Source organism: Pocillopora verrucosa, chromosome 14 (genome assembly GCF_036669915.1).
Source record: "Pocillopora verrucosa isolate sample1 chromosome 14, ASM3666991v2, whole genome shotgun sequence".
Lineage (NCBI taxonomy): Eukaryota > Metazoa > Cnidaria > Anthozoa > Scleractinia > Pocilloporidae > Pocillopora > Pocillopora verrucosa.
In genome coordinates, this window is record NC_089325.1 from 17440727 (window position 1) to 17456707 (window position 15981).

At 38.9% G+C, this 15981-nt stretch overlaps 3 protein-coding genes and 1 pseudogene across 3 annotated transcripts; 2 read left to right on the forward strand and 2 right to left on the reverse strand.

Annotated features, from left to right (window-relative positions):
• Window positions 1-1276: 1276 nt before the first annotated feature.
• On the reverse strand, window positions 1277-4002 carry LOC131796434 (uncharacterized). Its single transcript, XM_059114021.2, has 5 exons — window positions 3697-4002; window positions 3216-3286; window positions 2920-3026; window positions 2122-2231; window positions 1277-1615 (listed from the first exon to the last, which is right to left on the reverse strand). Exons 1-5 carry the CDS (start codon window positions 4000-4002, stop codon window positions 1277-1279), a joined length of 933 nt encoding a protein of 310 aa, XP_058970004.2.
• Window positions 4003-8033: 4031 nt separating this feature from the next.
• Window positions 8034-10373, reverse strand: LOC136278289 (uncharacterized; annotated as a pseudogene).
• A 1440-nt stretch (window positions 10374-11813) lies between these two features.
• LOC136278290 (uncharacterized) lies at window positions 11814-13664 on the forward strand. The gene has a single exon (XM_066161803.1). The coding sequence runs from the start codon at window positions 11814-11816 to the stop codon at window positions 13662-13664; it is 1851 nt and encodes a 616-aa protein (XP_066017900.1).
• Window positions 13665-13697: 33 nt separating this feature from the next.
• Window positions 13698-15572, forward strand: LOC136278291 (uncharacterized). The gene has a single exon (XM_066161804.1). It carries the CDS (start codon window positions 13698-13700, stop codon window positions 15570-15572), a length of 1875 nt encoding a protein of 624 aa, XP_066017901.1.
• The last annotated feature ends 409 nt before the right edge of the window (window positions 15573-15981 follow it).

The following is a 15981-nucleotide window of genomic DNA, read 5'->3' on the forward strand; positions in this document are numbered from 1 at the left end:
AAGTCTTCAGTTACTAATTCAACACTGTACTGCACAGGATGAAATGACTAAATTAAGTTTCCTTAAAGGTAACTTAAAGGTTAACATTAGAAGTATTTAAGACATCTTTAGGTGACATACGAAAGTTCTGAAATGAATCTTTAATTGAACTTTCAGAAGTCAATTAAACTCTCCTTATGAACCATTTCATGAACACTTTAGGATCATATGAAAGTAAACCTAAATAACCATTTAATTGACTTTAAGAATCCTCCTAATTCTCGTAAACTCGTCTTTAATTGCCAAAACTTCTACTTGTAAAGGCAACTTAAAGGTTTCTTTAATCTTTTGTTTCCCTTTAAGTACTACTTAAAGTTGCAGGTTTTGTTGTAATTCATCTTTAGTTGTACTTTCAGGTCCTCTTAAATTTCAAGTTTTGTTAAAATTCATCATTTAGTGACCTTTAAGTGCCTCTAAAAGCTGTAGGTTTCACCTTAAATTGACTTTTGATTTGCTTAATCACACCCACATTTATATTATGATAAATTATAATATTTTGGGAAACTTCTAAATTGTTAGAAAAAGAGACATCACACATACAAGTAATTACAGAATGTTTGAAATTGCAGTGATGAAATAGCTTCGTTGAAAACTCACTTCCTCCCGAGATAGAGTAAACCCACAATAAAGCTGAGGATATCTCATTTGAGGCACATACATAATTAAAAAAGAGACATCAAAATGTTTGAATTACTAATTGTCATACTTTATTAAGCATTTCTCTTTCATTAATGTATAATTCACATAATAATCTCAGTCATCTATATAGAATAGAATAGAATCTTTATCAATATAAAAATATAAGAACTACAGAATATAACTAGCTGTAGCAACACACTACACAAAAAGCTATTAATTCACAAATTTCAATCTCAAATCCAGCCACTAAGAAATGCAATTTGAACTGATACTAACAATAAAAAATAAGTTCAACCTATCAATCTAAAAAATCAGTATATTTTTCTAAATCAATTTAAATTTGCAATAGCTATCAATTATTTGCCGACCTGTACATCAATATGGAAGAAAGTATCTCATATGGAGGAAATTAAAATATAAAATTGAAGAATTCACAATTACTTACTTTAGATAATGAGACCATTAAAATTGCTAATTAACATATTCAATGAAAAAGAAGTCTCACGCAGGCATTTAAAAGACCTTCATTCTAGACATGGCTGATTAATACTTTTTTCAACAATCAATTTGTCACCTTAAATTGATAAAACAATTTTTTTTACTGCCTTATTGCCCACCCTGGAAAATTTTCAGTTGGTGGGCATCTCAGAGGTTGCCCATCAACTCTGGGTAGGATTCTCTCCTTAGCTCTTGAAGTGAGTTTTTTCCTATATGCCTTATTAAGTTTTTTTTTTATTTTTTTCATTCTTCTACTCTCCCATTGAAGGCGATGGACAGAGTATTTTGTTAATTTTGAGTTATTTATATCATCATCATCCTCGTAACAGCTTTCTTCACTGCTCATCGCCTCCATCACAAGAACCTCCGCCACTCTCCCCTTTTCATGCTGGTCAGCCCAGTTGACCAGCTCCAGGGCTGTAGTTCGTCTCATTAACTTCTGAAAAAACAAAAATATACAACAAGCATGAGAAGGGTATTATAAGACCTCAAATGGAAAATATGATCCAAATTACTAATTTCTCTTGATATGCATGTGCACACAGTGTAAGAATGGAATTCTTAAGCATGTTATACTATAGAGTCTCCTTGTCCTTTATTTTTCATCAAATGGTCCATACAAGCTATCATTGATCTCAAATCACATCTTAATATTTTTCATTCTTTTCCTCAACTACAGATCCATCTTTAAAATGATATTATACAATTACCAAATTTACTTTACAAAGATTTTCTTTGTAAGGAAGGCTCTAGATACAGACTAGAATACATAATTCATTTAACAATTGCTCTCATAGGCACAAAACAATTTTGACAGGACACAGTCCCTTAAAAGTGTCTATATGCAAAGCCATCCAATTTTGAAGTGGCAAAAAAAAATGCATTCAATGGGAAACAGCAGGGTATATGAAAAGTAAAATGTTAAAATAGTATCCCAATAAATACCTCTCTTTGGCGACCACTCTTTCTTGTTTTTTGTTTATGTGCCTCATAGCGATTACTGCTCTTCAGCTTATGTGTTTCTAGGCACGTTTTAAAATATCTTTGTAAAGCAGCTGTTCAAAGAAATAATTATCAACATGCCATGAGAAGTTGATTATAAAAAGATTCCCATATAAATAAATGACAATGTTCAAATTTATAATCATTTATGGCTGGCCGCATAGGAATATTTGCCAAGTTATATAAATTTGCAGTATGTCCTTGGTGATTCATTGCTAAGGTGTGAAGTAAGCTTTGTTGAGGATTTACACTGAACTTAATGTTTCAGAGACAAGAAATTAACCTGAAAGTTCTAGTTTGCAACATATTTAAATTTCTGCAACATTTGAGAAAGTTACTATGTAAATTAGGAAAAAATTAAAAATATACCCTTCCTCTTGTCCTAAATTTGAAACATATAATGAGGGTGCTCATTAGAAGTTGCATGATATCTAACTGTGTTACTGAATGCTAGTTCTATGATGAAATTTTTGTTGAGGGAAAAGTGATTAAAGACACTAACTGATGGTACAGACTAAAAGCAGGGGTATCTTTAAGGACTAGGCTCTAGACAAATTGACCAACTGTGAGCACGATTTTGTCTGGATGTTTTTAAGCCAAGGCCTTCAGTGAAACTCAACTTGTTATAAAAGAGATATACATCAATACACTTAAGTGCCAAATTCTTATGCCCACCTGCAAAAAATCATAATGACACCCCAATGAAAGTGAAATGCATGTGCTATGATTATTGATAGCTACCTTCAATGATATCCTTTGTCCAGGGACACTTTTCAGGTCCTCCCTGTTGATGTACAACCTGCTCTACTGTGCGCTCAAAAATTCCATAGTTGTTATCAGAATTTACTCTGAGACAAGAACAAACACCGTGATTAAGCCACGTATTCTGTTTTAACAGTATTAACACTTAGATAAAAGCAACAACAATAAGGTATTCACATAACATCTCAATATTTCTAGCAGCAGCTTAGACTCTAATTTCACGGTTTAATCAATATAAAGTAAAATATCTTTGAATATAATAACATGTTACTCACTCTTCGTCAAGATAAAATCCACCAAAGTCGTCTTTTTTTAAAAGAAGTTTATATATCCTTCTCACAGCTCTCTAAAAGATTGAAATAATTTCAACAATCAATTTGTCACCTTTCCCCTATTTCTACTTCCACGCTTTTTACACAAGTACCCATCTGTGTGATTAAAACAGGGAAAGTCAAAAGGGTTCAAGAGAAAAGATAATAACATGAATTTTCGTACTGGATTATTCTCGTTGAAAGAACAGGGAGGAAAAAACCTTTCTGGTAGACCTGTTTATGGTAAAGGGGATTATCAAGTAAATGTAACCACACATAATTATGCCAAATGATTACCGCCTAAATAATTGAGTTTTGCATATAATTTGCACGCCAAACACGTACTCAACATAAAAGCAAATCTTCCACGAAACAGAACTGAATTCAGCAAATCATGAACATATATCACATTATTTATGCTCATTGGTTAAGTTTTTCTACTCACTCGACAAGCTGGTGGAACTACTATCGTCCTTGGCTTCTGTCTATTTTGGCGCCGACGGACTTTGGCTCCTTTATCACCAGTTTCAAGACGGTTCTCAATCCGCTGAAGAGCCTCTAAGTTCGATTTGTTGCTGCGCTCTTGCTGCTGCCGCAGCTTTTCATTTTCGCTCGCCAGAGCCCGGTTGCTGCGGATCAATTCCTCCAGCAGTACGATGCATTCTTCGGACATGTTACTATTTCTAATTGGCGCTGGAACCACATTATCATCTTGATTTTGTCCGCGATCGTTTACTCGTCTTTCTGCCATTTCCTTCGCTTACTTTCCCTAACTCTGAATTAGCTGTAAAATAACCAGACAACAATCGCTTCGTTCGGATGCTTTGTTAACCAAGTCGTCAACGGAATTGAGATTCAAAAAAGCGCGCGATTATCCTATACCAAACCTGGAAGGACCTCCTGTTGATATTGTGCCTCGTTGTGATATACACTGTACCGAGTTTACTGGGCCTAGCTAACGCTGGCGAGTACGAATGAAGACTCAAGTGTAATTGGAAGCAAGGAAACACGGAGGTCTTTTGTGGCGGGAAAACTTCTACTACACGTTCGATCTTCACTTGTTCAAGCAAACTGCTTTGTACCGATACCTAAATTTCATCAAGGTAAGTTGTTCATATATCTTGTAACAAAGGAAATTTATCTAAGCGTCAAGTCACGGCATCGAAGTTAATTAATTCGATTATATTTCTTGTGCAAGAAAGTGATTTTGTTGTGTAATGATATGTGATCGATGCTTGATACAATTGTGAATTGTTTTCTTTTAAGTGTGATTAGAACAATTACGAAAGTAAGCTTGTGATAAAAAAAGCTTGTATGTATGGCATGCAAACAGAACTCAATCGAGAACAAATAAGTAGGGGCAGGGGGGACGGTGTGGGAGGTAATGGACTTTTTTGAAATAGCGGGTTGCTTTTCAACAGTGGAGGGTATATACATTTTTATTTTGACTAGGAGGGAATGAATAACAAGATAAGCTCAATTTAATACAGTCAAATCAATAACAATACAACCAATACTGTAGATTTTTTGTTTAGTGGGAGGAGAGAGGAGTGGGCTTATTAGGGTAAAGACATTTTAGTCAGGTGGCCTTGATAGATAAGGGGTACCTAAAGAGCAGTTGTGGCATTGAGCTCACATGAATACTAGAGTATGGTCATTAAAAACCTCATTTCAGTGCCATTTAAGGAATGTAAGCTTCATTCCTTGATTGTATTTTGAATTTAAAACTTTAAGTAATCATACATGATACTTGTTATGAACATAAACATCAAGGACACTTTTGAAAGTTTGGCAAAAGGAAAAATTGCATTGCAATTAGGGATTAAAGTATGTCTTAATTCTTAACTGATTGTCATCTCCCTAATAATAGCTGGTCTGGTTGACCATTTTTTAGGTTGTGATGAGTGATATCAATCAAATATACTGACTAAAAATGGTGACTAGTTTCAGAGTTTCAGGCAACATTGTTTTTGGGGGGGGGGGGAGGAGGTGGGTCTTGCAATAAACTTATTAAGGAGTTTATTTCAAGATTTACTTTTTACTTTGTTGAGTGTAAGGTTGTCAACCACCAAGTAAGGGGAGAGCAGGGTGCTGAGCACTTTGGCCATGAGTTGTAGCTTCTTGAATGTCAGGTTTTTTCCAAATTGTGGAAATTCCATACAAGTTGCAGATTACAAGTGAGAGGTTTTTAGTCATCTTAATGCTCCTGGATCATTGTGAGTGACCACATTATTTTTACTAAGAATTTTGTGGCTTTCTGATAAACATTTACTCAGTCTAAAGTAAAATAAGATATGCTTAAGGATATATAAAGAATATAGAGTGTCAATGCTTGGTTCAGGCTCCACAGACAAGTGTCAAAAATTTTTTTTTGACAAATTATACATAAGTAGACAAGACAGGCTTTACTCAATTTTCATGCGTTTGAATGTATGGCTTCTAAACTGAAAGTAGGTTTGAGTATGTCAGGTTTTTCAAAATGTGGAATCTTTACGCAAGGTTTGGGTTGTGAGTGACAGAGTTTTAGTCAGATCTTAATGCTCCTGGATCATTACAAGTGACCACATTTCTGTTACATTTACATTTTTTAACTTTGTGATAATGTTGTTTCCTTTGAAAGTGGGTATAGACATGACAAAATCTTCCAATAACATAGACTCTCATCGCTTGGTACAGTCCCAAACTGAACAACTGTTAATATGTAGACTAGTCAGTTGTTACCACAATTTTCGTGTGCTACAATTGTTTCAGTTGAAAGTAGGTTTCAGCCTGTCAGGTCTTTTTCAAAATATGTAATCTTAATGCATGGTACAGCTTACGAGTGACTGCTTTTTGGTCACTGGGCGAAACCAACTGTTTTGTACATGTATTTTTGTGCTGGCTTTTCTTCCCTCCGCATTTATTTCATTACCCAAAATAAGGGAGGGCGGCCCTCCCCTAGATCTGCCACTGGGTTATAAGCACACGTCATTTACTTCAAGCACTCTTCCTTTTTCAGCTTGAGGATCATGTTTCAGAAGACGACATTTCACTTCCAATGGACAAGTTGGATCACAGAGAGCTAATGGTATCTTGTGTAGGATAGTGAAAGAAAAAACATTAGAATTTGAGTCCCTTGTGAGGATTCAAACCTCATGCAGTCAGCCCAGAGAAGGCAATCCCAGCTGGGTGGAGAGTTTTGTGCGCTCCTCTCAGTGCTTGTTTATTTTTGCGTCCCAAGGAGAGGTGCAGTGCAGATTGCCCATACTTTGGTCTTACCCTTTGGTACCTCGGCAATGATATGCTCGTATCGTTTTTATTTTTATGCTTTATGGTTCCTGCTTTTTTTTTTATTTGATACGTGCACTGAGCTGTTAAATAGGTCTCAAACCTGGAGGCCAGACCCATTTCGGTTGTCGACTGTAACCACCAGAGGACTGTGTCTGTATTCAAGCAGGGATTTACTTTTCTCTTTTCTCCGGCACACTTGACATTCAAAGTCAAAGGAATGCAAAACAACTATATCCAAGTTGGAGAATATCTGCTTCTTAACTGAACAACATCAAAAAATTATGGCATTAGCAGAACTGAATGGTGACTGAAGCTTCCAGAGCTTAACTTGAGAGGGGCCACCAGAAGTAACTGTCTATGTTATATCAGTCAAATATCAATTATCTCTCATACATACTGGTTGTAAGGTTTTAAAAATGTCAAGTTTTTCAGTAAGTGGAATCTCAATGCCTAGCTAAAGCTGCAAATGTCAAAATCCGTACATTGCCAGGCTCCAGGAAGATGTAAGTGGGTATAGACATTTCAACTCTTTCAAGAACAAACTCTCTCTCTCTTTATTGTTATTTTTTGTTTGAGACTCTCTCTACATACATACTGGTTATAAGGTTTTAAGAATGTCAGGGTTTCAGTAAGTGGAATCTCAATACCTAGCATAGGCTGCAAAGGTCAAAGTTCATATACTGCCAGGCCTCAGGAAGATGTGGATAGGTTATGACCACATTCATTTCTCTAAACCTAGATATTTTGTTCCAATTTATTTTGTTTAGTATTTTTTTTTGAAGTTTGGTACAGACTGCAATTGACAACTTTCTGAGTAATTTTTTTGAGACAGTCTTAATCTCTGGTCAATTTAGTTTCTTTCCTATACACAGACTCTCTGGAGTCGCAGTCTTTTAATCAGAAGAATATTTCATTTGTTATTATGAATCTACCTGTTCACAGATGAATTTCAGAAAACAATATTTTAACTTGTATACTATGTGCCCCTATCTACCCATTTCACCCCCTAAGATCTCAATATTATTTTTCTAAATTCCTTTCATACAGTTTTTTTGATATATTTGTGATGATATTGATGTATTGCTAGTGTGTTAGGGAGAGTTGCTTATTAACCAGTCCTTGAAGTAAAAGGGTTGGGAACTCCACATGTTGGGCTTCCAACTGAAACAAAGGCCTCATTTCACTTTGTTGTAATAGAATGTAATTATAAACTGACTATACCTTGCCAAGGTCACATTTTGTTCTCTTTTGTACTGGCTAAGCTGGAACCTCAAGTGGAATCTTTTGAGGGAGATCACAGTTAATCAAAAAGCAATCTTAACTGTATGGAATTATTAGATATTTACTTAGTAACCAGCTGAACTTTAGAAATACATTCGAACATTCTTATTACCACAAACTTTTAAAAGCAATTAGGACTTTCCTCTGTGTAAAGATACTTACTATTTCTAATACGATGCTCCCTTTACGTTTTGATTCAGGGATGATTGTGAATGCCTGTGTGCGATATTTTTACAAGAACACATTCCTTGTTATTTGTGCAACAGCAATTGTTTGTTGCCCCTCCAGCTCAAGTTCAGCAGAGGCAAACCTGGAAAATACCCTCTGGAGTGGCATAAACGATGCTGGCCCCCCTGGATGGAATTTATTTTTATAGATTTTAATTGGGTTTGCAAAATAAGATTCCTCATGGGCTAAAAATCATCTTACACATGCAAAGTAGTGCGTGACATGTTCCTCTCCAAGCTTGATTGAATGTGTAAAATAGTACTGGACGATGCCTGGAGATAAAACAAACGCGTCTTGAAGGACTTGTCCATTCTTTGCTGGCCAGGATGCTAGTATCTTGGCAGAACGTATTCCTCTTGGTTGCATTTTGGACCCATACGTAGTTGACCAGATTTTAAACGAGCTAAATTTATATATAGTTTCTGCGAGATTACTCTCTTCAATTCGCCTCTCTGGGTACATCACTCTATAGACGGCGGTCAGTAATTTCAAATCATCGGTATCAAAAGAAACGAGCTTGAAGCATGACGAAACATTAATCCCCGATTTATTCATCCAGTTTATTTCACGTAGTGGCACATTCGTAGCAACATTATAAAATTCGTAGACCGTCGGCCAGTCGGAAGGGGAAACATCTTTATCATCTGGGGTTGTACTTTCTTCAGGTGAACAAAATTTAAGAAAATCTCCTTGAAACTCGTTTGGTAGTGTCATGTCCTTTAGGAATCTTGTCAGTATGAATTTTCTCATGATTTGGAGTTCGATGGATCTTTTGTTTGTTGTACTGCCCAGTATGCCATTAAATCTTTCAAAGCTAAAACACCAAAAGCTAGTAACTGGTCCGTGGTCGAGAATAACCTCTTTCAAATGGTTGTGCAAGTGCATATTTGGGGTAATGGCATCTTTTCCATAAAGAGTCTCCACTGATTTGCAAAATTTTAGAATCAATCCGTCGGCAATATCAAGTTCTGTTTTCGTAATAGCGGACTGGCACAAATATTTACATGCTAACACAAATGTCTGCCAGCACCGGAAATGTTCCTCTGGTAGAATACCTTGAAGGCAGAAAATAGAGTAAATGAGTGTCCAGTTCTTCCACTGCTCTGCTGTATATGAACCACAATTACTGGTTATCCTCATCGGTAATCGTCCGATGTCACTAGGAACCTCGACTGATTTTATCCTTTCCTCGATTTCGTTCAGTTGGCTGGGCGAAAAAAGTTTTGAGTCTGTCCATAGTTTAAACATTCTTTTGGCAGTTCCGAGAAAGAGATTGTGCATAGGATCAACCGTGCAAAATCTAATAACATCAAAGTAATCGAGTCTCAGTAAAATGCTATAGTGGGTGATACCACTTTGTTGCCCTAGCAAATTTTTTCGGGCTTTCGTTTTACACTGAGTAATTTTAATGGCCATTCGACGATGTTCTTCATTTGTGCGGGGTTTCCATGAGCTTCTGTTGAATCCAGAGTAATCTCTCTTTTCCCCAAAACCACCTAAAAACTTCTTCAAGCAGCATCGGTCTGATCTTCACCCCTTTCCACAAGGCTTTCAACTCATCCACAGCTGGCTCAAGAAATTCATTTAGATCTTTGGGTTCTCTGCCCAATGAAGGAACAACGCCTACAATAATGATATTCTCCCATTTGAACCGTTCAGACCTGGGCAGATTTAAAATTGCTAAGTAAAACACTCCAACGGAATAATCCTTGCGGTGTTTCATCGGCTGGAAAAAGTCAAAGTTCAACATAAACCCATAATTTCGTACTCGAGAAAGGTGAATCACTGACGTTCTGGAATTCTTTCCATAGATTTCCATCGTAAACATCAGCCAAGGTATTTTCCCCCACTTCTCGTTTTCTCCACAATTCACAATTTATGGGAAAGTCTTTTCTCAAGACCAACTTCTCCAGTTGGTCTATGATGCTGTTGCTGCAGTAGTACTTGATAGGGTAGAAGCAAGTTTTTCCATTTTGAAGAGTAACCTTTGTCACGAGTGTGGCATCACAAGTTAGTTTTCTTCCACTTTGGACAAACCACAAACTTATTGAAATCGTCTCTATCAACATTTAGGAATTGCCTCACAAGGTACAAGGATCCCGGAAAGCTCATCGCTAATTTTTCAAAAACCTCATTGGAAATTTCTACGCCAAGAACCCTGAGCCACGAGACAAGGAAATTGAGCAACCAAGCGAGACCATTATCGCTGAGGTGGCAAGTCACCTGCCAGATTAGCAGAAAGTAAATGAACCAGAAAATCAATGAATTTACTTTTTGAAGTGCTGTTTGGTGGCCTTGAGCTTCCGGAAGGGGAGGGGCGTTTTCTATATCTCTCGATATCATCTCAGGCAGCACACCATTCCAGATTTCTTCGTCACCGTCAGAGCTCGAACTGCAACAGTCGCTCTGGTTTTCATCATCGGTACTGTTTAGATCCCCATATTCGTTGTCGCTGGTAGAGTATGCTGCCTCGGATTTCGGCAAGTCCGTTGGCTATATAGAAGACAGGAATTTCAGAACGGACAATCTATGTTTCACCTCTCATAAAGTACTCTTAAGAGTTATGTTAATGAAAAAAACAAACAAACGAATGAACGGCAGCATTAAACAACAACCAAAGATCATTAGTAGATAACATAGCTTTCGCAAAAGTGTCCTGTTTGTTGACTACAAACTTTTACAATTTGCATGATAAAAGTTAATGCACAAACTTCGCGTTCTTCCTTTCTCACCTGCTCAGCTTTTGACCAAGAATTATCAACTTCTGCTTCGATTTCAAGACGCTCTTCCTGAACAAAATCTGTGGGTCCTGTAAGGATTTGGTGTAAAAGATAAAATTAGTTGGCAGTGGTCTATCGCCTCAAGCAACGTTGAATAGTAGTTACGTTCTCTGTATTTAAGGTAACTAACCTTCATCGTCAGATGAACTTGAAATTTCTTGAAACAAATCACGGGAATTTGAAGTCGACCCGAAAGTATCTGTCAAATTCGACTTGTTACGTTTTCGCTCATGCCTTTCGAAAGTTGAACGTGACACGAAGTCATTACAATGAGTGCAGTAAACATATCCTTTCTTGTCATCGCACTCCATGCGTTTTATAAAGGAGATGCGAAAATGAAAACCCGTTGCTTTCAATTCAGATGTTTTGACAAAATTTGCTGCTGCACATGGAACAAAATTTGCTATTCCTGTCCGACGCAAGTGCCGGCTAATTTGTGATGCATTTCCTATTGACAGTTCAGATTACAATTAGACTATCTTTAGTGCGTCAATTAAAGATGTCAAAACAGCGAGACTCGTTTAATTCTCACCTCAAAGGTTAATTAAATGTATATTAATTAAAAACCTTCTTTTGTGCCAAAAAAGAGACCACTTAAAGGATGCTAAAAGATTTACGTTATTAAAGTTCACCTAATGTTCAATTAAAGATTCATGAAAGGTAGCTGTTAGCTTTTGGATATTTCGGTTTACAATTAAAGACGCCTAAAGCTTATGTCAACCTTTAGGGACGCTTTCGGTTTTGCCTAAAGGCACTGAAATAAGAGCATTCGTCCTGTGCTGGTAAAGCTAGAGAAGCGATTGAAAGTTGTGTAAACCTACCAGTGTCAGAAGGTTATGAATCTGCAAAGAAAACCCTGAAAGAAGATTTCGGTCTTCCTCATGTTATCGCGAAAGCTCATTTAAAGAAGTTAGAACAATTGCCACCATTGAAAGCTAGCACTGGGTCAGCATTGTTAGAGTTTTCAAGAAGCCTTGAGATAGCAGAGAGAACCCTGAAGGGAATGGGTCCTGAATATGTCAGTGACTTGAACCACACCAACACCCTGATGGAGCTGAATAGGAAGCTACCCTATTTTATGAGAGCAAAGTGGGCAGAATGTGCAGGGAGAATCATTGAAGCAGGAGAAAGGCCAAAATTTGAGGATTTTCTGAAGTTTGTAAAGGCCCGAGCAAAGCTTGTGAACAATGAATTTGGAGAAGATCTTGCTGCAAGCTCTTCAAGAGAGAAGAAAAGAAATGGAGAGAAGGTAGAGAAACCACTATCAAAGCTAACCTCAATGACAACTAAAGTTGAACTTGATCAGAAAGCAAACCAAAATGGTAAAACATCGGGTGCCAACCGAAAGTGTCCTGCTTGTCTTGGACAGCACGGATTATGGAGGTGTGAGAAATTCAAGAAGCTGCCGTATCCAGAAAGAGAAAGGTTGGCGTTAAGCAAGAGGCTGTGCTTCAAATGCCTCAACGGAGGACATTTTAAAGATCGTTGTCCCAAGGAAGCCTTCAAGTGTCAGGTGCGAGGTTGTGTTGAGGATCACAATACTCTGCTACACCCCACTCCCAAAGATCAGACAGAGAGAGTAAGTTCTACCAGTGTTACCCCTCATGGTTCCTCTCTTGATGCTGAAGATCATCTTCAACAAGTTAATGCAGCCACAAGTAATTCAGGTGAAGTCCAAAGAGCGACTCAAGAACGGCAAGGTGCAAGTTCTGTGACAGTAGCAACTGGGGCCGGCAAGAGACGTGTTTGCCTAGGAGTCCTTCCTGTTAAGGTTACAGCCAAGGGAGGGACGAGGACTGTGGAGACGTATGCGCTACTAGACAGCGGTAGTGAGGTGACTTTGTGCAAGGAACAGCTTTTCAATGACCTCGGGTCATGGGGCTCAAGATGTAACTATGAGCTACAAGGAGTGACAGGGTCCAAGAACGTTGAAGGCCACGTGGTAGATATTGTTGTTACGTCGTTGGATGGCAGAGTGTCAGAGGAACTGTTGAACGTTAGAACTGTTGAGCAGATACCAGTGTCAGTCAGTTGCATTCCCAAGAGGGAAGACATTTTGAACTGGTCCCATTTAAGGGATGTTGATTTGCCAGAGTTAAGTGCATCAGATGTCGGTCTTATCATAGGCCTAAAGGAGAAGCCCTCATTGTTTGTCCCATTGGAATGTAAGTCAGGTGGACATGATGAGCCAGTAGCTGTGCGATACTCGTTGGGTTGGACAGTTATGGGTCCCTTGGGCGGCACTGGAGATAGTGGACCTTGTTCAGTTAATTTTGTTCGCCTGGGTAACAAGGAGTTTTATGTTGATGAGCCAGAGGTTGTAGAGTTTGAAGGACAGAAAGGTGGTGTTGAGAAGAAAGAGGAGAGTGAAGTTGGAGAATTAGGAGGAAATGAGACAGATGTAAACCTGCAGTGTGGAGATGCAGAAGTGAAGCGTCAAATACAAGATGAGATTTTACATGAGCAACTTGAGAAACTTTGGAAAACTGACTTTGCATATTCTGTTGTGAGCTCAAGCGCAAGTCTTTCAATTGAGGATAAGAAAGCACTAGAGAAGATGGAACAGTCGTTGAAAATGGTTGATGGGCATTACCAAGTAGCGCTGCCGTGGCGTAATGATCCACCTTATTTGCCAAATAACAGGTCAATGGTCGAGCGTCGAGCTGAGCTTCTGAAGAAACGTCTCCTCAAAGACCAAGACTTGTTTTCCAAGCACAATGCAACCATGAATGAATACGTTGAAGAGGGCCATGCAGAGAGAGTACCAACCAATGAGCTACACCCAGAAGACCGACCAGTGTGGTATTTGCCCCACCACCCAGTTATGCATCCATTAAAACCGGAGAAAGTCTGAGTAGTTTTTGATTGTGCGGCTCAGTTTGCCAAGATGTCTTTGAATCAGCAATTGTTGCAGGGCCCCGACTTAACTAATCATATTGTAGGGGTGTTGAGCCATTTTCGCCAAGAGACTGTCGGCCTTGTAGCCGATATACAATCAATGTTTCATCAAGTAAGAGTGGAACCCAGAGACTCTGATGCATTAAGATTTTTGTGGTGGGAGGGAGGAGAGCTATCAGCAGAGTTAGTGGAGTACCGAATGGTGAAACACACATTTGGAGCGACGTCATCGCCAAGTGTTGTGAACTTTTGTTTGAAGAAAACTGCAGAGATGGACGGAGGGCAGAATTCAGAAGTTGCAAGTGTCATCAACAGGAACATGTATGTCGATGACCTCATGAAGTCAACTGAAACAGTGACAGACGCAATTGTGCTGGCAAACAAAGTTCGTGAGCAGCTCAGCAAAGGTGGTTTTCATCTAACAAAATGGTGCAGTAATGACAGGAGAGTCATAGCTGCTATTCCAGAATCAGAGAGAGCTAAGACAGTTGTGAACTTGGAGCTTGAACAGCTTCCAACCCAAAGTGCCTTAGGAATGAAGTGGGACATTGAAGATGACAAATTTGTGTGGGAGGTCTCAGACAAACTTATGAGTGCGTCTTCCAAGAAACCAGTGACAAGACGTGGCATAGTGTCTGTTGTGTATTCTTTATTTGATCCACTTGGGTTCATTGCACCATACATCATGAAGGCAAAACTGCTACTTCAGATGTTAACCAGAAAGAAGATTGGATGGGATGAACCACTTGAAGAGAACGAGACTGTGCAGTGGTCAAGATGGCTAGACGACCTTAGCAAGCTTGAAGAGGTGAAGATTGATCGCTGTTTCAGACCCAAAGGATTTGTAAAGGTTCAAGAAACCCAGTTACACCTGTTCTCAGATGCCTCGAGACAAGGTTATTCATCGGTCGCATACCTTCGTTTTGAAGATGTTGAGGGGCGAGTCCATTGTTCGTTCGTCATGGGCAAGGCCCGGTTAGCTCCAATCAGAGAAATTTCCATTCCAAGACTTGAGTTGACTGCAGCAGTCATCTCTGTGAAACTCAGCCATGCTATCCGTGATGAATTGGATCTGACTGTGAACAAAGTCATTTACTGGACAGATTCCAACTCTGTTTTGAAGTGTATAAACAATGAAACCAAGAGATTTCACACCTTCGAGTCCAACCGCCTGACGATTATACATGATGGTTCTGCTCCCCAAGAATGGCGATATGTCAACAGAGACGAGAACCTGGCAGATGATGGATCAAAGGGTCTAAAGCTAGACGTTCTGAACAAGAACAACCGATGGCTGACAGGTCCTAAGTTTTTGTGGAAAGGGGGAGAATACTGGCCAAAGATGATTGAGGTCCCTTGCCTCAAGGATGAAGATCCAGAAGTCAGAAAGGAGAATCAAGTTTATGTGACAGCGGTCAGTTGTGATGTCGTGGAGAAGCTTATTCTGTACTATTCATCCTGGTGGAAGCTCAAGGTAGCAATTGCCTGGTTGCTGCGCTATAAACAGTATCTTATGAACAAGTTTCTACAACTCAGAGAAGGTTGCCCAACCACACATGATTCAGCGGAAGGAAGGAATTACCTCAAACTTGACGAGCTTCGCGAGGCAGAGCATGAAATCATGCGCTATGTTCAACACAAAGAGTTCCCTGATGTAACAGCTCTCCAGCCGGGAGCGGATGAAAGGTCAGTAAAGAGGCTAATGAAAAAGATGGGAGCTTCAATAAGCAAGTTGAATCCTCAAGTTCAAGATGGATTGCTGAGAGTAGGAGGCCGTATTGGACGTGCGCCTTTGTCTTACGAGTTGAAACACCCAGTTATTTTGCCCTACAAGCATCACATCACAGAGAGAGCTGAAGACTAGCAGTGTGATAGTCACTCGGCCAATCACAAGTTTATGTCCTTTAGAGATGGACTGATTTAGAACTGTGGGAATGTATCCCATGATGACTGAGTGCTGTTTAAACTCAGGCAGTTAGGAGTCGGTAGCTGTTTGAACATTGTAAATGAATTTCGGTGTATTCATTTAGGGGCTGGTGTCACTCCCGACTCCCCTGAGTAGGATTTTGTCATTTTTGCGGTCACGTGACCACGCGAGCAATCTTGTTGTATTCGCCATGTGCTTTCAAGTGCCAGATTTATTTGTTATTAAATACGGAGTTTACAGAGCTTATTTCGTTTATTTTAAACCGAGAGGCCATACAGTTCGGTAAGTGGACATTTGTGGACATTTGTAAACGTTTTGAAGAACATATAAGACATTGGACATTTAT

Bases quoted from the DNA above. Each gene is read 5' to 3' on its own strand.
- LOC136278290 (XM_066161803.1), top strand. From the start codon at position 11,814: ATGGGTCCTGAATATGTCAGTGACTTGAACCACACCAACACCCTGATG.
- LOC131796434 (XM_059114021.2), bottom strand. From the start codon at position 4,002: ATGGCAGAAAGACGAGTAAACGATCGCGGACAAAATCAAGATGATAAT. The intron at 3,027-3,215 runs GTGAGTAACATG...TTCTTGTCTCAG, and splicing joins GGATTTTATCTTGACGAAGA to AGTAAATTCTGATAACAACT. The intron at 1,616-2,121 runs GTATTTATTGGG...TTGTTTTTTCAG, and splicing joins AGAGTGGTCGCCAAAGAGAG to AAGTTAATGAGACGAACTAC.
- LOC136278291 (XM_066161804.1), top strand. From the start codon at position 13,698: ATGTCTTTGAATCAGCAATTGTTGCAGGGCCCCGACTTAACTAATCAT.